At 31.2% G+C, this 21,044-nt stretch overlaps 3 protein-coding genes across 3 annotated transcripts; 2 read left to right on the top strand and 1 right to left on the bottom strand.

The window, feature by feature from the left end:
- Positions 1-1,999: 1,999 nt before the first annotated feature.
- LOC112702349 (LOB domain-containing protein 21) lies at positions 2,000-3,019 on the bottom strand. The gene has a single exon (XM_025753346.3). It carries the CDS (start codon positions 2,809-2,811, stop codon positions 2,140-2,142), a length of 672 nt encoding a protein of 223 aa, XP_025609131.1. The 5' UTR covers positions 2,812-3,019; the 3' UTR covers positions 2,000-2,139.
- A 6,700-nt stretch (positions 3,020-9,719) lies between these two features.
- On the top strand, positions 9,720-15,039 carry LOC112702348 (uncharacterized). The gene is made up of 17 exons (XM_025753345.2): positions 9,720-10,440; positions 10,528-10,617; positions 10,815-10,926; positions 11,333-11,360; positions 11,480-11,578; positions 11,695-11,764; positions 11,853-11,887; positions 11,972-12,046; positions 12,143-12,238; positions 12,876-12,939; positions 13,189-13,242; positions 13,401-13,486; positions 13,578-13,638; positions 13,733-13,797; positions 13,909-14,014; positions 14,416-14,504; positions 14,596-15,039. Exons 1-17 carry the CDS (start codon positions 10,375-10,377, stop codon positions 14,756-14,758), a joined length of 1,359 nt encoding a protein of 452 aa, XP_025609130.1. The 5' UTR covers positions 9,720-10,374; the 3' UTR covers positions 14,759-15,039.
- Positions 15,040-16,709: 1,670 nt separating this feature from the next.
- LOC112702347 (U-box domain-containing protein 1-like) lies at positions 16,710-19,028 on the top strand. The gene has a single exon (XM_025753344.3). It carries the CDS (start codon positions 16,820-16,822, stop codon positions 18,872-18,874), a length of 2,055 nt encoding a protein of 684 aa, XP_025609129.1. The 5' UTR covers positions 16,710-16,819; the 3' UTR covers positions 18,875-19,028.
- Positions 19,029-21,044: the final 2,016 nt, after the last annotated feature.

The raw sequence follows: 21,044 nt of genomic DNA, 5'->3' as shown, positions 1-21,044 counted from the left end.
TATGTTTGATTCTATTTTTATTTATGAGAAAAATTTGTTTGTAAAGTTCATTCAATCAATAATACAGTGTACATTCTTTTTTTTATTTGCAAAGTCTATTTTAATATTTATATATCATAAATCTTAGGGTTCTTGATACAATTTGATTGACACCTTCTATCAAAATCAAAAAATTAAAATCCAAACAAAACAATTTTATTTACACTTATATTCACTCGACGGCTTAGACGCCACTAACAAATCTTTATATAATTATGTTTGGAATGGACATAAAATGTAACTATCATTATCCATACCCCACCTCATATCCATGCAATTATTATCACTTGAAAAAAAAAAGAAAAGAAAACTACTCGGTTAAAAACTGGAGAGATCAAGTTCGGTTGAATCAAATGGTCATCCCTAATCAATTTTTACGTGAGTGTATCCAAGTGCACCGTTAAATGAATATTTCGATCGAGTCACGTGCAGTGCCAAGTGCAGCTGTGCATATGAAAACTCGCATAATTTATGGATTCAGAAGGTGATATCTCTGCCATACATACACGTGCAGCCCAGCATTATTTCTGCAACACATGGATCGCCAGAAAAATGTTGTACTTCTAATTTCTTCCTTCTACTTTTCCCTTCCAATAATTAATAACAAATTGTGTACGTATAATGTTGTTAATTCTATTATTTTTCCCTCTATTAGAAATTCTAATGTCTTTTTTTTTTTAATTTATAATCAAGCAAGATTAATTCTTATATGCTTTCATTATTGCTTGCTTGTGTTAATAATTTATAATTATTGATTTTTAACTATTTTTTATAGAAAAATAATTAGACGTAAGTTTTTACTATTATTATTCTAACACTGACAAAAGCCCATGATCTCTTCTTCAGTCATGTAATGAGACTCCATGTCGGTAGCATGTTGATGTATTAAAAGCGGTATTAGATAAGTACTGAGCATTTCCAAAATTGGTAAAATTAAACAACAATGGTATATGGTATTATTAACAAAGAATTCAAGGTATATATTGGGGTTATTATTACGTTACTATTAATAATGGTTCATGTACCTAGAATAGTAGTATATATAAGGGGTTTTCATTTTGATTGTTTGGGCCATAGCATGATGTTGCCATTAATATGTTCCATACACATACACCACAAATAACCTAATACGTGTAATCAAATAGAATTTTATATAAATATTGAATTAAAACTAATAAAGAAAGTACTGTTGAAAATTGTATAGATTGGTGTCTATAGTCATTAGTCTTTGGATTCCCATGACTATGATAAAAGCTTATAAGGACCATTGGTGGTGGGGTTTCTTTTTTCAGTGAGAATCATGATGGGGATGCTCCATGTTTCAATAGAACAGTACGGTGGTAAGACCCACTATGGGAGGAAAATCGTTCAAAAAGAAAGATAGGCAAAAGAATCAAACTTGCTAGTGTTGCTTTCTTTTTTTGTACTGAATATGGTGTCTCTCTCACTCATCTAGTTAATGGCAATGAATGCTCATTGTTCTCGTGTCCACATCACCCAAAAGCCATATATCTCATCTTAATTCACTACAAGAATATAATAATAACCCCTCTTATCACAATTCTCATCGAATCATCCAATATCATTGCAATTCGCATAAACAAACTGATTTATTATTAGTCAGACTCAGTTTAATTTCTTTCTCAGATTTTTTTTCTGATCCAAACAATTTCTTATTAATGACAGCATATTTTTCATGATGGAGAATTACACGGCGAAATTAATAGCTAAAAATTATTAGATGAAACCAATGCAGTCGATTTCACGTGAAGTTAATAGCTGAGAGCTATTTGATGAAAATTTAGTCAAATCAATCAAATCATCTAATGGTTTTCAATTATTAACTTCACGTGAAATCGACTGCATCTGAGTTTTCACCTAATTTAATATATGTAACTTAATTATTTTCTAATAGTTCTTAAGAAATTGTGGTCGAAATTGTGGAAAAAAGATGTGAAGATCAGGCAAATTCATTGACGGAGTTGTTAATTATTTATATGAATTATTAACATATACAACAAAAGGGGCTGGTTTTGATTGATTAGAAAATTGAGAAAACAAACAACAAGGAAAGGGACAATAATTGAAGATCGAAAACATCTAAAATATATATGGAATTTGAATGAAATCGTCGACTACAGTGGTGGGAAAGGATTGAGAGGAAGAAGAAGAGGCGTGGCAGAAAGCAGCAGTGTCATTGAAATCAGAGGAAGAAGGGAATTCAGGGAAAGGAGGCAAGGAAACTTGAGAATGATTGAAATGAAAGATGTTATCGGAGGAAGAAGAGGAAGAAGTAATAAGAGAAGTAGCATCAGCAGTAGCAGTAGCAGCAACAGCAGAATAGCGAGCAAGACGATCCTTGGCAATGGCGAGATCGTGCTGAAGCTCGAGCATTTTCCTCTGGAGGAGAGCAATGGCGCCAATGCAGCCGTAAACAGGGTCGCGGAGGCGGGCCTCGGCCTCGTAGGCGAGGGAGTTGACGGTGTCTTCCCGCTGGTCCTCGGGGACCTCGACGAGGATCTTGCTGACATTGCTGGCACCGAAGACCTTGTGAACTTTGGCGAATTTCTTGCACTCGTCGGAGCGAAAGTAAGGGGCGAATATGCAGTTAGGGATGCACCTTCTCTTCAAGAATTTGCAGGCGGCACAAGAAGAACTTGAACGTGGCTCGTAACCCTTCATGATGGCTCCTCCTCCTGATTTTTTCATAACAAGAAATGAATATGGATGTGTCATGTGTGTGTATGCATCGCTATTTAAGGGGAACCACATTTCATGCCACAGTTAGATCAGGTGAACGTCGCACTCACTCTCCAGAAGAACACTTGCATGGGCCACGCCTCTGCTGTCCTTTTACACCTTCTTCTTTCCTTTTTTCTTTTTTCTTTTTTCTTTTTGCATGAGTTGTATACACAAAATTACTTCTTTTCAATTAGTTTCCTTGTATAATAGCTCCATTCCATCCAATTTTCATCATATTTTAAATTGGTAAAAATTTATATACAATTATTTTTATGCAAAGTTAATAGTTGAAAGTCAATTAAATAATTTAATAAATTTAACTAAATAATCATTTAACAACTCTCAATTCTCAATTATCAACTTCACTTAAAATAACTTCATGTGAATTTTTATCTCTAGAAGTAGAGAGATAATTAAAATGGTAATATTTTATGTCAATATGTAAAACTCATAGTTTTAGTGACTTATTATTTTAAGTGGATCGATTAATGATTGGTTCGATTTACGAGTATTTTTAAATGTTCAATTTTAAATTTTTAATTTAATTTTATTTTAGATTTTACAAAATGGTAGATCAATATTTGTTCATCATATAATATAAATAGTATTTTAAAATTAAATATGAGATTTTTAATCAATATTTAATTTTAATTCAATTTAAATTTTATGACTTCGATTTTCCACTAAAATAAAATAATCTTTTCATACTACAATCAATATCATTTTATCAATAATTTCCAATGAAGAATGAAATTAAAACATGGTCTACTTTTATATATTAGCTTTAAAATCCTAAAAATCACTCTATTAAACTTGTTTTAATAATTCCATGTATATGTAGAGTGGATTTTATTTTCTTGAGGATGGAAACTCATGTGTAGTCGCATGAAATTGATACCTGAGAGTTGTTAGATGATTTGATTGACTTGACTAAATTTTTATCTAATTATTCTCAAATATTAACTTTACGTGAAGTCAAATTTCCCTGAGTTTTCACCTTTCTTGAATTGATCTATCATATTTAATTTAGTTTTTGGACAATTTAGTTTCTGTAATTTCTGTAATTATTCTCTTATACGGCTAGTCATGCACATATTATTATCATCGCTTACGTTATTGATTGAAAATTTGAAAATTGGGAGTGCAAAGGTAGGTCCAAATAATTGATTCATGTGGACAATGGGTGGTGTGTGTTGGTAGTTTTCAAGTTGGACATGATAGTTCATGAATAAAGATATGGGGATATTTTGATTGACTAAATTAAGAAAAGAAAATATTCGCAATAAATGTAAACTTATCCCGTTGGAGGTGATACATTGCATACATGCTCAGATGGAAACCAATGGGATCAAAATTGAGTACTTTGGAATTTATATTACATGTAGTTTTGGAATCTATAGTACACCATAGTGGAGCCAAAAATAAAGCTACCCATATATTGTTTTCTGCCTTTTCTATCATTAGATATTCCGTTACTTCGGTTGTTATTTTTCTCTTTCAATTCTAGTTGCTTTCTAACAACTCAAACTGTAAATAAATTACATATGCCTACAATATCACTGCATGCCAAATTTTATTACATCGAATTAAACCACTACACATTATTGGTAGTAACTAGTAACCTAATATGAGTTTCCCTTTTTTATTTCTAAACGAATAAATAAATTTTGGGGGGGGGGGGGGGTGTTCTTTTTATTTTATTTTATTTTTTGTTTTGAGAAGGCGTGGATATGACATGATATATGGTAAAGTAAATAACTACGCACGTGTATATATAATTTAATTTTGATTTGTTGTGTGTATGAAATAATTTATATGTATCTAATTACGATATAACAATAAAAATAATTATTTTTTATATATTGATCTGACTACATAAATAGTCATTCAAAAAAAATATTTGAATAAATATGATCGGATAACTATATAAAATATTTTATACTACCAGTATATCAAATATATATATATATATATATATATATATATATATATATATAGTGACGGATCCAGAAAATTTTGGTAGTGGGGCAAAATTTATATAACATCATAATTATTTTTATAATAAAAATAATATATGTATATAAAAAATTAAATATTAAATTATTTATTAATTATTATATATCTGTGTATAAATATGTATTGTTTAACTTATTTTTAATGTGTATTTTATATTTTAATATATATTTTATACAAATAATTATTTTTTATGTACATATAACATAATTATTGTTATGATTATATTTTATTATTGTAAAATATGATTAGCCTTCAAAATATCTAATATATAAATTACAATACTAAAATAGTAATTTAAATAATAATATATAATTTAAATTTCTATTATTTTAGGTTTTATATTTTAAAAAATTAAATAATTTTTCTGTTAACTACCATCAAAATTTCTCTCTTTTTATATATATTACTAAATAATTATTTAAAAATTCACTTCCTAACACAATTAGAAGTCGAATCTTATTTATATTTATAGTTAAAAAAGTTCTTTCAATTAATACAGTTGTTATAAAAAATTAAAGCTAATTTGAAAAGAAGATAAATAATATTCTTTTGAGTTGATTTTTAAAAAAGAATACTAATTTCATTTAAATTTGAGAATTGATCATTCTAAGTTTTAACGAATTTCTAATATAAAATTTTTAAATTGACGATTAAGTACCAAAAGTTGAGTAAAAATTTATTGTGGGGTCAAATTTAATAATTTAATGGGAGGTAAATAAATATTATTATCATATACTACTCAAAAATATTCTAAATTGTAGTGGGAGCGCTTGCCCCCACAACAATGTATGTAGAACCGTCCCTATATATATATATATATATGACATAATTCCGTTAAAAAGTAGTGTTAGCAAAAGTCTTAAAAACATTAATAAAGGGGTTTAATAGATAAAGTTTCTGTTGAAACACTAAATAATACAATTTTTAATGTATTTATTGAAAAAAAATCTGTTAATAGTAATCTTAATTAATGCCAAGAGCACTTTCTTACATAGACCTTTTTCTTGGATAATTTACATAAACTTTTATGTATAAGAAAAAACAACTTTTGTGTATATTTAATGATATTGTTTGAAATTTCAAAATCCTTCTTTTTAAAAATTTTTGTATTCTTAAGACGTTGTCTTATTAAAAAAGCTTTTCAAATGCACTTTAACAATGCTTAATTAAGATAGAAAACGATACTTTAAAAGTTTCCTCCATCATCACTTGAAGGTTTCATTGCTTAAGCAAAATAAGGCCAAGGGTTCATGATGATAAATTGATTAATATTCGTTATTTTGGACACGCGCTAGGCCATAGTAGCTGAATTTAATATTAGATTAATTAATTAACTAAGCAATACATAGATTCAGTAGTTCAAACTGTTGCAATAGATTCTAAGAATAATAACTTTTGCATCTCTAATCTTGTCCTCACACCAACATTTAAGTTGGAGAAATGAAAAATTGATTATATATATATATATATATATATATATATATATATATATATATATATATATATATATATATATTCACTTGATTAAGAAAGCACAACTTTTTACCAAAAAAAGAAGAGGTTCGACTTAATCATAAATGTCATCATTCTATACTTCTGTATGTAATGGAAATTGCGAAATGAGGCAGTGAGTTTTGTTTTTGTTTTTCATTTTATTTTGAGGTTATAGGTAATTATAATCTTATGTAACAGTAAAATGTATGTTTGAATTCTTTAAAGAACTAATAGTTCGAGTAGTTTATATTTTAATTTTTTATTTTAATTTTTATATTTTTATTTTAAAGTTTGTGAAAAAATTTAAAATAATAAAAATAACAAAATTAGGATATGGCTCTTTTCTGTTTTGATTTTCTATTTTTACTTTTAAAATTTTAAAAATAAAAGACAAAAAATATGAAATAAAAGCAAAAGTCAATTACATCCTTATGTTAATATTATTTTCAATTTTTTATAAAATTTAAAAACAAAAAATACTAAAAATAAAATAAAATATAGAAACAAAACCCAATCGACGTAAAAGAGTGTATAATTTTTGGGTGAAGTTATAAGTGAGAGTCGTTAGACGAAAATTTAATCAAATCAGTCAAATCATCTAACGGCTCTTAATTATCAACTTCACGTGAAGTTGACTATACTTGAGTTTTCACTATAACTTTTATCATCACTCAATTAATCTAGTTTTGGTAAAAATTGTATTGTTTCTACTAGTCCTTCATCAATCTATTATTCTATCACATTAAATGATTAAGTGATTCTAAAAATTTTCTTAAAAAGATCTTCAACGTAAACACACGTTTCCAGAAGACTTATGTTATATATATGTATTTGAAAAATGATAGATGAATAAATTATTTTTGTAATTAAGTTTAATTAATTTTTTTCCAATAATTTTTTTTATTATCAATCCTTAAACTATTGAAATAATTTGACTAAACTTAGTTACTAAAATGACTTGATCATATATAGTATTACTGAATTCTTTTTACATCAAATTTATGAGATCCACCCTAATTACAAATGAATTGTACCTAAAAAGAAGTGATAAAGAAAGGAAGGGATATATATAGGCAATGGAGAAAAATATAAAGGAAGGTAACTTAAGTTATGTAAACTCTAGATGTGTTTTTGATTTGGTAAGAGAGTGGGACATAAGATAACATGTAAAAGAAGAAGAGGGGAGGATAAATGTCATTTCAAAAAGACTTTGGTGGTAAGAGATAGAAAAAATGGAAAGCGATGGAAGATGATAATGCATGCACCCTCCAAAACCCAAACTTCATAATATAGAGCCCACTTTGTTTAATGCGCGTCGTTTTCCCTCAAAACAAACAAGGGACAACAGTGTGTGGGGTGAGAATCGGAGGCACACTACCAGCCGTTAGATCAACATCAACGGTCACGAGTGGATCACGGAATACTGATAAATGGCCTCCGTGAAATGGGCCGGCCCAAGAATGATTGGTGATAGACTATAAGTAAATAAGCCCCACCCTTTTTCTACTTTTTTTTTTTAATATTATATTTTGTTTTCTTCATCCGTATTTAATATTTAATAGTTTTTAAATCATAATAATGTGACTCAATGTGGACGTGAATCATGATTCAGACTTTCTGATACGATGTACTAAAATGGGCCTAGGCCTATTGCTTGACTTGGTCATAAGCTAGTGTGAGTAGTGAGGCACCCCCCGGTACTTTCTCCCTCTATTATTTGCTTTGGTTTTTTGGAATCAAATTCACTTTGAACTTTGGAGCAAATGAAATGGTTGGGAAAAGTAGAATCTGGTGGTTCAAATCCGTAAGGGAAAGTAAAACATAGGAGCTAAATAGAGTAGGGATAGTTCCAACCTTCTTAGATCATTTGGTCCATTTTTTTGTTCTATGCATTCTTCACAACTCAAGTTTATATGGAATAGTCTGGAATATGTGAAATTCATAATATCATCACTTTTTTAAGAATATTTTTTCCTTTTCGTATATGTGGTGAAAGATTGAAAAGTGAAATTCCGTTTGACCCTTTTTTTTTTCTTCGTTTGTGATGTGAGCACCATATTTGTCCAGTCATCCTCTCAGGTTATAATATCCTTTTCTCCTTTTTAATAATTTTTTTTATTTAAAAGAATAATAATGTTATATCTTGGCTATTTTAACAATTAACAATGAAATTTTTATAGTTATCATGTTAATTTTTTTAATATATACAGTTCACATGTAATAATATCAAAGGATAATTTATATTTAGTATTGTTCCGAGGTAATAATTTTGGATATGGTTGTGAGATTCAAACGTTTTTAAGAGTAGATGAAGATTTTAACGTTTAAGTTTGAACGGTAATAAGATATCTACAAATGATTTTGATACTTAAGTTAGTAAGAATTTTAGTAAATTTTATATAAAAAATAGATTCGTTAAAATATATGTGTTGGGGTATTTATAAAATAGCAATGTAAGATTTAGTCATTTTTTAGAGATATATTTTTTATATTAAAAGTAATTATCATCAAAGTAACGCAATTGAGCACTTATCTTACTCCCCAAGTCAGGTCGATTACGAATTTTAAAAGCTCGTATCTAAGTCAGTCTAATCAACAAAATTAAACTTTATAGATTGGATTTAATACTAATGAGCTAATTTTGTTAGATCCAACTTAAATATAATTTGTCTATTAAAAGAAAGATGAACTGAACTCATATTCTATAAACACAAGTCTAGATAAATATCATTCATAAATTAAAAAAACACTCATATTTCTTTTTTTATTCTTGCTCCTAATAATTAAGATGTTTGAGTAAAGCTACTCTCATATGTGGGAGGTTAAAACAAAGGCTAGGAAGTGATGATGGACTACTTTACCAAATTTATAATTTATTTATAATTTAAATCTTAAATTTGGTTTTCTAAATTTTCAATTACCTTTAATTTGAATTTAAATTTTTATTTTTATTAATAACATACTAACGTGACATTAATGTGTACAATTAGTATTACATATAAAATATAATTTGTCCATGTGTTAATTAATTACACGTAATATATCAAAATAAATGATAGTGTTATATGTTATAACATGATTTATTCACGCATTAAATTGATGTTATATGTCGTAATATTATTTGTCCAAATGTATGTTATTATTGCAAGTGACTTAAATTGACTTTTAAATTGTATTAAATAACTCAATTTAAGTTTTAAAATTAAAGATTGTATATCAAATTTGTTCATATTTCATAATGAACCAAACTTTTTCATATGCAAACCAATAAAAATTAAAATTAAAATTCGTAATAAATTAGTCATTGATTTTTTTGATTGAATAATAGTGTGAGAGACAACTAAAAAATATTAAAGGCTATCAAATTGTTTTGGGTCCAACTGGCAACTATCACCCTTTAGTCGATTCCCCCCACCCTACTCTTATTGGGCTAGGCCAACAAATTTTCACATGATTGAAGCCTTCCCTGACCAAGAAAAAAACAGGAGCACCTTCTCAACCTCCTCCTTTTCTGAGAGAATTGAATCAATTGATAAACGAAAAGCTGCGAATTCCGGATGGTGACATCACTGAGGAGGACCGACTACGACATCAGCTCCATGCATCAAGTCCCCGAGTTTCTGATGGAAGTTTCGATGACAACGGCGGAGCGTCGAGACATTGGCTTCGAGGAAGAAGAGAAGAGCTTCGATTAGGGTCGGGCATTAGGGGGTTGGGTCGCTGGGCGAATTCGGGTTTTGGGTGTTAGGCCGGGTCAGTTTTCTGGCCCAAGGCCAAGTAAAAAAAAAACGAAAGCACTCCCTGACAAAAAAAAAACTGTTAACAAAAATAAAACATCCAGACCAAAATAAATAAATAAATAAAAAACCCCTTAAACCCTCGACAGTGGCAGCAGGCTAAAAAATTAGCAGACTCCACCCTTGGTCGTGAGCGGCCACCGTCTGCTCGGTTCTCAGTCGCATTCGCCGTCGCCGTGGTTTCTGTCTCTGCTTCTTCAGCTCGCTGGGGAACATAGATAGAGTGAGTGCTGTTCATGTTATTGTTTTAGCTGCTGCTTTATTAGATTAGACAGATTGCAGAAGAATGAAGGTCAAAGTTATATCTCGTTCTGTTGATGAATTCACCCGGGAACGAAGCCAAGACCTTCAGGTATTCACTCCTTCAATAAACTGCTATTTGTTTTCCGTGTCTCTTTCTCATTCACTATTTAACCTAACATTCTTGTTATTATTGAAGAGGGTATTCCGCAACTACGATCCCAACCTTCGTACTCAAGAGAAAGCTGTTGAGTATGTCCGTGCTCTCAATGCTGTCAAGTTGGACAAGGTTCGCTTCTCTTTTTCTTTCTTTCAATTAATTCGAGAAAATATGATAGTTGAATGCGAATTTTTTTTTTCCATTTTTAATTTGAGTTGTTTGAGATGGCTTTGATGTGTGTAACTAACATAAAGAGTTATGGGCATATGGCTTTACTTTGTCTCTTATTTTTTTTTTCTTTTCCTTCTTATTATGTGGTTGAGTAGATTTTTGCAAGACCGTTTATAGGTGCAATGGATGGGCATATAGATGGGGTTTCCTGTATGGCTAAGAATCCTACCCAATTGAAATGGATATTTTCTGGTGCAATGGATGGAGGTACTTCAATTCTTCCTTGTTTCTTTCTCATGAGTATATGAATGTTCCATTGTATGGGAAAATTTGGCTGAAAATTTATGCTTTTAGCACTTGGGCTATTGAAAGAAACAGCAAGAGTGAATTCTGATTGTAAAGAATCATCTACACATTAGGGCTTTATATAATACAATTTTTTTCCCAATATAGTAATGCATCTGTTCTTTACAATTATGTCTGTCTCTGTCAGTTTTGCTGGTTTTAAGATTGATTTTCCTTTGATATAGTTGTTAAGTAATGCATCGTAACTTTTCCTTAGAGTACGCTTAATTGATTTTACGTCTTAAATTCGTATGCAAACTATGATAAATGAGAGGAGGGTTGCTTATATTTTGGGAACAAGTAACATTTATCTTTGCTGTATGCGCAGATATTCGTCTCTGGGATATAGCTTCCAGGTAATTGGGTTTCTTATATTTATTTTTCTGTTTCTGTCTGCATTTTCTAATCAATTAGCCTATGACTGTACCCATCGTATCTAAATATTTTTTGTTGATTCTATTTATCAATGAAAAAGGCGCACAGTTTGTCAGTTTCCTGGTCATCAAGGTGCTGTCCGAGGCTTGACTGTATCAACAGATGGGCGCATGCTTGTGTCATGTGGTACTGATTGCACGTAAGATCAACCGTTTTAATCTTTTATCAAATCCTATTAAGCTATCATGACTATAACATTTAACTTCGATGGTTAGCTCTTCTGATATAAACTGCATTTTTTGTTTTGGAGTACAGTGTTAGACTTTGGAATACTTCTGTTGATAATCTTATGGAGTTGGGTCACTCAACTAAGAATTCTGTAGAGGTAAGATGTTATGCTGCAGATTAAGTTTTCCTATTCCTTTTTCACCGGTTATTCTTCCTCACACAATTTTGCAAACACTCTTCTGCAGCCAGCAAGTGTTCATGTTGGGAAGAATGCATTTTTGTAAGTATTGGTGTGATTCACCAGGAAAACATTGAAACTTGGTTTAATATTATTTTTAAGTGTAGCTTGCTCTTGAATGTTTAGGGCTGTTGATCACCAGTGGGATGGTGAACTTTTTGCCACAGCTGGTGCCCAAGTAGATATATGGAATCACAACAGGTATCAGTTTATTTATTTCGGACAAAGAACTTACCCATTTTCTTAATCTTTTTTCCCTTTAGAATTTTTTTTATTAGTTTGTCTTTCATATTGCAGATCTGAGCCTATAAACAGTTTTCAGTGGGGAACAGATTCAGTAATTTCGGTTCGGTTTAATCCCGGAGAACCAAATCTCCTAGTAGCATCTGCTAGGTATGTGGGAATCGTAATAGATAACCATTCAGTAATTGTTTATATCAATAATTAAAATCCAAACCCCCCCTCCCCCTTTCCTTGTAAATGTCCTGATCTATTTTGCCCTTCTTTTTTCTTTTTGCTTCTGTTTACTGCTTTGCTTATTTTTTGCCATTCTTGTTGATTTTTTTCTCTCTCTCTCTCTCTCTCTCTAGTATTTATTAACTTGATAATCTGCTTGTTTGAATACAATATTCTTATTGAGATATTCCATCTCTGTTATCTAAACCCTGTTACTGAGAACTTGGGTATGTTCTGTTTTAATTTTGACAGAATCGAAGTGGAAAGAATTTATTGTTTGCGAATGAGTTTTTAAAGTGATTTTAGAACAGTGGACTTGTATGGATGATATAAAATAGTCACAATTTTAAAGTAAAATAATTAAAGTTATACTATCTACTTCATTTGCCTTGGATGTTGTGCAAGATTTCAAAGGACTTGTATGATTCATCCCATGCTAGAACATAAGTAGTTGGGTCATTTTACTTCTGTTTCCCCGACACGATGCATGAGTTCCTGCCCGTCTGCGTATGTAATGTTTGAGTTTGAATTTGTCATGAGTTATTTATTTGTCTAACCTGTTTTATTATTGTAGTGACCGAGGTATAATGTTATACGATCTACGTATGGCTACTCCAGTGACAAAAATGATAATGATGGTAATTATTCTGTATAATTAGTTTCAATTTCAACACAGGTGTAGATTTTCATTTTCCTAAGTCGAGCAATCAATTTTACTTTACTTTAGTAACTTATTCTCTTATTTACTTCTACTTCACAGTAGACTATATCATTGGTAATTCTCTATTGCATTCTTGCTATCATCATCATATTTGTTCTTTCTGTTTGCATTTTTATCCAAATTACTTAGTTCACGACTATACTGACCTTTTTTCACTATGTGGCAGACCAAAACAAATTCGATAGCATGGAACCCAATGGAACCAATAAATTTCACAGCTGTAAGTTCATGAGATGAATTTAACCAGTGTTTTTTTAAGCTATTATTGTATTAAGATTTTGGTTGTAGCTAACTTCTAAAATATTTATCTGTGTTTTTGAAATTCTATCTTTTCAATTATTATTTGTATTCTTATGGACAAATTGCGTTACCATGCAGGCAAATGAAGATGGAAATTGCTATAGCTATGATGCTAGAAAGTTAGATGAAGCCAAATGTGTTCATACAGATCATGTTTCTGCAGTGTGAGATCAATTTTCCCTAAATATTTGCTATCTTCTTCTCTTTCATAATTCTAGAACTTATCAACCATATTATTCATATTTTGTTCTACAGGATGGACATTGACTATTCACCGACTGGTCGAGAATTTGTGACTGGATCGTATGACAGAACAGTTAGTTCACTTGGACTTCATTTTAATCCTTTGTCCTTTGACTTATGTTGTTACGTAACTATATTTTTATGCTTCAACTATTGGTCTTTTCCAGGTGAGGCTTTTCCATTATAACAGTGGTCACAGCAGGGAGATTTATCATACTAAGAGAATGCAAAGGTTTGTGTAGTTTATAAATCTTGAATTGAGGGGTTTTTTGTTATTTTTTATTTTTATTTATTTATTTTTGTATAGAGGTCACTAAAAGTTGATATTTTCTTTGTTTATCAGGGTATTCTGTGTCAAGTTCAGCGGTGATGGAAGTTACGTGATATCTGGAAGTGATGATACTAATCTCAGGCTTTGGAAGGCTAAGGCATCAGAACAACTTGGAGTTGTAAGACTTCTTTACATCTACTATCAAATTCATAGATGCATCCAGCCGTAAACCACTGCTTCATATGGAAAATATATTGTTTTGTGTCTGCCTATATGATTCTTCGTTTACACTTGAGTATGGATCTCTTTTTATTTCTTTTCCCCCCTTACAAAAGGAAAATTTATTTGAGATACACACCACATTCCTGCTCAAGGATCCATTGTTGTGATAATTTCGCATCCAAAATCACAAGGTCTAGTTTAGTTGATCTACTTATGGCGTAGTTGATTTTCATTGATGAGTCGTTCTCTATTTTTATGGCAAAATCTGTCATCTCTAGTTGTGGAGCATCTTGGCCACTTATTCCTATTGTAAGACCCTTCCCTCCTGAGGATTATGATGTTGTGTTCATGATATAGGTTCTCCCAAGGGAACGGAAGAAGCATGAGTATCATGCAGCCATTAAGAAACGTTATATGCACCTGCCTGAAGTTAAGCGTATTGCTAGGTAAGATTTGATCAAACAATTTTGTGAACCTCAACTGCTGACAAGCAATACTTTCTACTTTGTACTTATTTTCTTTTCTTTTTCTTAACAGGCATAGGCACTTGCCCAAGCCAATATACAAAGCTGCGGCTTTGATGCGTGCCATGGCAGATGCCAGGAAAAGAAAACAAGAGAGGAGGAAAGCTCACAGTGCACCAGGGAGCATTACGACGCAACCACTACGGAGACGAAGAATTATCAAAGAAGTTGAGTAAGGTTTTCATTGGCGAGCGGTTCATATTAAAGATCAAGCAGATATCTTTAAAGAATGTTGTAATACTGATATGGGAGGTTCTATGTATGTCTCAGATGGTAAATCAATAGGTTATAGTTTTGTGATGTTGCCATTTGCAGTTCAGTCCCAAGGCAAAGAAATTTTGGTTTGTTATTGGACCTAGTAACACTTAACACTTATGAAAAGCATCATGCTCTCTTGGACATGTAAAACGCTTTAACATGAAAAAAGGAGAATAATTTTAGACAAAATGTTTTACTACACATTGGAGTTCTTAGGACTCAGTAAACTATATATGTGCCAAATATAAAATGATTATATTTATTTTGTTACAAATAGACTACTCTTGGCCTTGTGGGAAAAGTATGAATGCAATATGCATCAATATTATTATATTCTCTTATTTTCTTTTCCCTTTTCCGTATGCATAAGCTTTTCTATAATATAAAAAAAGATAAGAATTTAAAGGTAAATAAAATTTGTAATATTGCATTTAGGCATAATTATCTAATTTAATATTGACTTTTCCTTGATTGTTTTCTAATTTATTGTTGTGGGATTTGAACATTTGGTTGATGAAATTTATATATTTTGTTATTTTTTAATTTTTTGGGAATTACCGAATTACCTATCTTTGTTACAAGTGCACACGCACTTACTTTACTAAGCACACATTAGTTTCACTTTATTGTGACAAGTTATGATTATAAAAAAACTGTATAATAGAACCGGAGGCAATTTGGCCTATTCAAAGTCAGAGGAAGCAGCTTAAGGTGTCCTTTTGCTACAATGATGAGCAAAATCTAAAGCTGACCTCTTTTAATCAATTTTAAACTTGAAGAATTCATTATAATGCTTACTATAGCCACTTCATGTTTGCCGAAATGTGGAACGAATCTACTATTGTGGTTACTAGCTTACAAGGAATTGCACACCAATAGTATTTCTTATCCCTTAAAAAATGGAATGCTAATCTGTTATGACAGCCAGATATTTATTTTTGTTAGCAACCCTTTGTGTTGCTTATAGTATCTAATATGGGTGTAGATACTAGGTACATTCGGTTGAGGCATTATTCTTTATGGATGTCACAACTCACAAGTCACAATGGACTCTGCACAAAAGACAAAAGTGTCATAATATAAATTAGAAAAATAATGTTTGCATCATTCTTTTTTTCATACTTTTCTTTACACATTTTTTAATGATATAAAAGACAATTTTTATTTTTGTTCTCATTATCAATCATTTTTAATATTAAAATAAAAAACATACAAAAAATATGTATAAAAATAATACATATAATATCATTCTATAAATTATATTAGAAATGATAGTGGTGTGGTAGAATATTTAGAATCAGCCGTTTAGGCTTTCAGCAGTCACAATATGTTATATTTTATTTTTAATACAACCATGGAAAGTGTGATGTTTTTTAATATTATAAAGTAGAAATTTATTCTATACTAAATTATCAGAGTTTGTTTTTGTATGTCTTGTATTCTAATTTCTAAATAGAGGGGAAGAAGAAGAGTTTATCTGTTAGAGCAACGACTACACCAAAATATATTGAAGAGAATTAAATATAAATATAAATTTGATGTTATAAAATAATTTTCCAAAAGAATGTACACATATATATTGAAATTGAATAGTCAAGTTGCAGACGCTATAAAGAATATTCATTTGTGAGATAGGACAAAAATATCCCTAAGTAAAGAAAACAATTGAAAATTATGTTTGACATGGCTCATCAAATAAACTAAAATATCTAAGGCTTGAATAAGAAAATGTTGCAAGGCAGGAAAATCCTCCAAATGGCAGCAACTTATGAATCCTCAAGTCTCCTCCAATGTTTTTTCCTTCTTGTCCTTAGCAATAATTGGACAAACAGAAAGAGTCAAGGTCCCATGCATTTCATTCAGCAACACTTGACATTATTATATTTTATTTAAAATCCAATTAACAAGCTTATTACTTTGTCAACCATAACACTAAGAATGATCATAAACATTTATGCTTTATAATGTGAGGAACAACTATGGATTGTGATGCTCTTACTCTATCCACTATGACTATCTCTTCACCAGGATTGTTACCAACTGAGACATTGTTAGATTCTTTGGTTCACATATCCAATGAAGTTGTCTCAATAGAGAAGCTTCCATTTGTGCAAATGAGGAATGTCTCATCCATGATAAGGAGGATCAAGCTTCTCTCTTCATTGTTTGAAGAGATTCAAGAGGCAGAAACACCACTCCCTCCTTCTTCAACTCTTTGCTTCACTGAGCTTTTATCAGTGATCACAAGGGGTAAGGTTTTGATCCAAGAAATCAAAGATGCAAGCACCCTTTGGGGCCTGATTCAGTTAGAATTCATCTCAAACCAATTCTATGTTCTTGTTAAAGAGATGGGAAGAGCCCTTGATATCTTGCCTCTTAGATTGCTCAACATAACTGCAGATATAAGGGAGCAAGTGGATCTTCTTCACAAACAAGCGAAGCGAGCCGAGTTAACCATTGATCCTAGAGAGCTCCAAAGAAGAGAAATGCTTCTAGAAGTAATGGCCAACAACATGATGCAAAACAAGAAGAACAAGGGCTATATGGATTTTGGTAAAATGGAAGAACTGTTAAGTAGCATTGGTTTGAGAACTATATCAGATTATGATATAGAAATTTCAAAGTTGGAGATTGAAGCTCAGAATCAAGCAGGAACAGGAGGACTAGTGGTTGTGTCAAACATAAACAACCTCATATCTCTTGTTTCTTATTCCAAATCAATGATTTTCAGAGATGGAGAAAATGAAGAAAGTAAGAAAGAATCTTGTTCATATTTGTACAACAAAGTCAATGATAGTTCTTCATCTTCTCAATCCATGTCAATTCCTGACGAATTTCGCTGCCCAATTTCACTTGACTTAATGAGAGATCCTGTGATTGTTTCATCCGGCCACACATATGATCGAAATTCGATTGCGCAGTGGATAAACTCTGGCCACCATACTTGCCCCAAAAGTGGACAGAGGCTAATCCACACTGCTCTGATACCAAACTATGCACTGAAAAGTCTTGTTCAGCAATGGTGCTATGACAACAATGTTCCATTGAATGAGCCTAATTCTTCAGTTTCCGAGGAAAAGAGCAATAAGAAGAACTCAAATGACGGCGCTATTGATCACATCTCTGCCAACAAAGCGGGTGCAGATGCTGTGAAAATGACAGCAGAGTTTCTGGTTGGAAAATTGGCAACAGGCTCAGCTGACACACAAAGACAAGCTGCCTATGAGCTTCGTTTACTGGCGAAAACCGGCATGGACAACCGGCGAATCATAGCTGAGGTAGGTGCTATTCCTTTTCTGGTAACACTACTTGGATCACATGATCCAAGAATCCAGGAACATGCAGTGACTGCCATGTTCAACCTATCAATCTATGATAACAACAAGGTTCTGCTCATGTCGGCCGGCGCAGTGGACAAAATAGTCCAAGTTCTAGAACAAGGGAGAACAATGGAAGCCAGAGAGAATGCTGCAGCAACAATATTCAGCTTGAGTATGTTAGATGACTGCAAGGTTCAAATCGGAGCGCGGCCAAGGGCGGTTCCTGCATTAGTCCTCCTCTTGAAAGAAGGCACACCAATTGGGAAAAGAGATGCAGCAACTGCACTATTCAATCTTGCAGTTTACAATCCAAACAAATCAATAATTGTGAGTTCTGGTGCAGTTGATGTGCTTATTGAATTGCTAATGGATGATAAAGCTAGCATTACTGATGATGCATTATCAGTTCTTGCTTTGTTACTTGGATGCTCACAAGGACTAAAAGAAATAAGGAATAGTAGAGAGTTGGTGCCACTTCTCATTGATCTTCTAAGATTTGGATCAGTCAAAGGGAAGGAAAATTCTATAACACTTCTTCTAGGATTGTGCAAGGAAGAGACCGAGGTGGTTGCGCGGCGGTTGCTGGCGAATCCAAGGAGCGTGCCGTCGCTTCAAAGCTTGGCTGCTCATGGTTCATTGAGAGCTAGAAGGAAGGCTGATGCATTGTTAAGGTTGCTCAATAGATGTTGCTCTCAGCCTCATCATTCTCTTTGAGTCATACATGTATTATGTATATTCTTCTTGTCATTCTTATAAGTTTGTTACAATGATTTCTCATTAGAAAATAATCGTTAGATGATTTAATTACACAAGTTGTCAAAATATTTTAATTTTTTTTGGTTGGATTTAATCACATTTCTTTAGTAAACATTCTTGTTATTTACGCTTTTTTTTAGCATTGAAAATTGGAAAAAATTTAAAAATTTATTAAATATTATTTTATTTTAATTTTGTCTTAAAAATTTTCATTTTACATCAATTGTATTTCTGATTGCCAATGATAGAACTTTATATTCGACTTATTGTGTTAAAGGTTGTTCTTATAAAATTGTTGCTAAATTGATCTTTAAACTTTTTAAAAAATTAGCTAGCAAAAATATTTTCGATGTAAATAAAAAAATTTTATGATAAAAGTAAAACTTAAAATTATTGTTAATATTTTTGAAAAATTTCAAAGACAAATTTTTTTTTTTAATTTGTTTTTATCATTTGACACCTCTTACTAGATAGTGTGTATATATTATGGGTGCACATGGGTCGGGTGAAACCGGGTTTGATGGGACATAGATCCGATCCGAAATATAAACCGGGTCTATTTATTAGATCCGAACCCGACCTTAGACCCGATGAAACCAATACACTTTCGGGCCACAATTATACCGGGTGAAAACCGGGCCGTTAACATTACATTACGTTGATACCTTCTTGTAAGTTAGCATGTAAAAATATCCAAATTTTCAAGACTCCAACCATTATTTAACATGATAAAATTTACTTAGAAAAATATAACAAGAACCAACCCTTCTTTAAAATTAAAGCATAACCACAATCAATACTAAAGCAAAACCACAATCAATACTAATATTGTCTAATAGTACTAACTATTTAAATTAATACAAATAACACAATATTATGCATTAGTCTAAAGTCTTATGCATTCTAAACATAAAACATTAACTTATAGTCTTATAATGACTAATAACACAAAATATTAAGGTTTACAATACTTAAATTCCATATAAGAATAGTCATGATCAATCACTAATAACACAAAATATTAATTGTGTATGATGACCGGGCCACCGGGCCGACTTCGGGTGACCCGAGCTATGGCCCGGACCCGACCCGAAATAATGACCGGGTCTATTTTGGAGACCTTTATCCGGTTCTAAACCCGATGAAATCACACCAAATTAGTCCCTAAAATGTTCGGGACCGGGCCGGACCTTCAGGCCGGGCCGGGTCTGTGCACCCGTAGTATATATGATACAATTGATTTGAGTTTTTTACACCCATCTAAAAATTCAAAAAAAAAAATCTATTCAATATACAGAAAAACAGGTATATATAATACAACTTTTTTTTTTTATATGAAAAATTAAATTAACTTTTCACCATTGCATCCATATAGCTTGCCAGAGATTTTGATGTATGGGGTTTTACAATTACACCCAATTTACTTGTACTTATCTGCAAACTTGCCATTAGTCATAACCAATGTTTCAATAAAAGGTGTAAGGGAAAAACATGAAAGTGTGTAATTGTGAATGCTTTATATTGTAAAGAATATATACGTGTACTTATTTTAAATGTTTCCTATATATAATTAATCAACTATGGTGCGTGTAAAAAAAAAAATTAAATGTCATATATATTTATATATAAATATATGATAATTAATTTTTAGTGTGTATATAGTATTTTTGATAATTACAAGTTATATTTGAGTTTAAAATTTCACAAATTTCATAACTTGACATATATGAAATTCAAAAGTAACTAAAAAAGGAACATTTTTATAGTTAATACCCTAGCTTTATTATTATTTATTTTATTTTATTTTTTTATTCAGTCAAACCAGCATATCAGAGTTGAACAACAAGCATAAATATGACTATTATACCAAATTTCATAAGTTTCACAATATTTCGGAATAAGATGGGAGTCTTAGTAAACAAAATTGTAAATTGAAACAGACTATATTCCCATAGAAAAATATATATGACATATGATTCAATCCACAATTGTATAATTTTTAATACAAAAAATAAAAGGATTTTCAATAGTTTTTGTATCTCATGAATCAATTTTTTAATATAATTTTAATGATGGTGATGTTTGTATAATTCTCTGTGAGGAAAATGGAATTTCGGATCAGCAATTA

The sequence above is a fragment of the Arachis hypogaea genome, chromosome 7, assembly GCF_003086295.3.
Source record: "Arachis hypogaea cultivar Tifrunner chromosome 7, arahy.Tifrunner.gnm2.J5K5, whole genome shotgun sequence".
Lineage (NCBI taxonomy): Eukaryota > Viridiplantae > Streptophyta > Magnoliopsida > Fabales > Fabaceae > Arachis > Arachis hypogaea.
Note: the sequence above shows the minus strand (reverse complement) of the source record. Positions and strands in the feature narration are given on the sequence as shown.

What these genes read in the sequence shown, in the direction of transcription:
- LOC112702349 (XM_025753346.3), bottom strand. Translation starts at nt 2,811, where the DNA reads ATGTGGTTCCCCTTAAATAGCGATGCATACACACACATGACACATCCA.
- LOC112702348 (XM_025753345.2), top strand. Translation starts at nt 10,375, where the DNA reads ATGAAGGTCAAAGTTATATCTCGTTCTGTTGATGAATTCACCCGGGAA. An exon ending in ACAGATCATGTTTCTGCAGT is followed by an intron (nt 13,487 to 13,577) that starts GTGAGATCAATT and finishes TTTGTTCTACAG; the next exon opens with GATGGACATTGACTATTCAC. An exon ending in CTGGATCGTATGACAGAACA is followed by an intron (nt 13,639 to 13,732) that starts GTTAGTTCACTT and finishes GGTCTTTTCCAG; the next exon opens with GTGAGGCTTTTCCATTATAA.
- LOC112702347 (XM_025753344.3), top strand. Translation starts at nt 16,820, where the DNA reads ATGGATTGTGATGCTCTTACTCTATCCACTATGACTATCTCTTCACCA.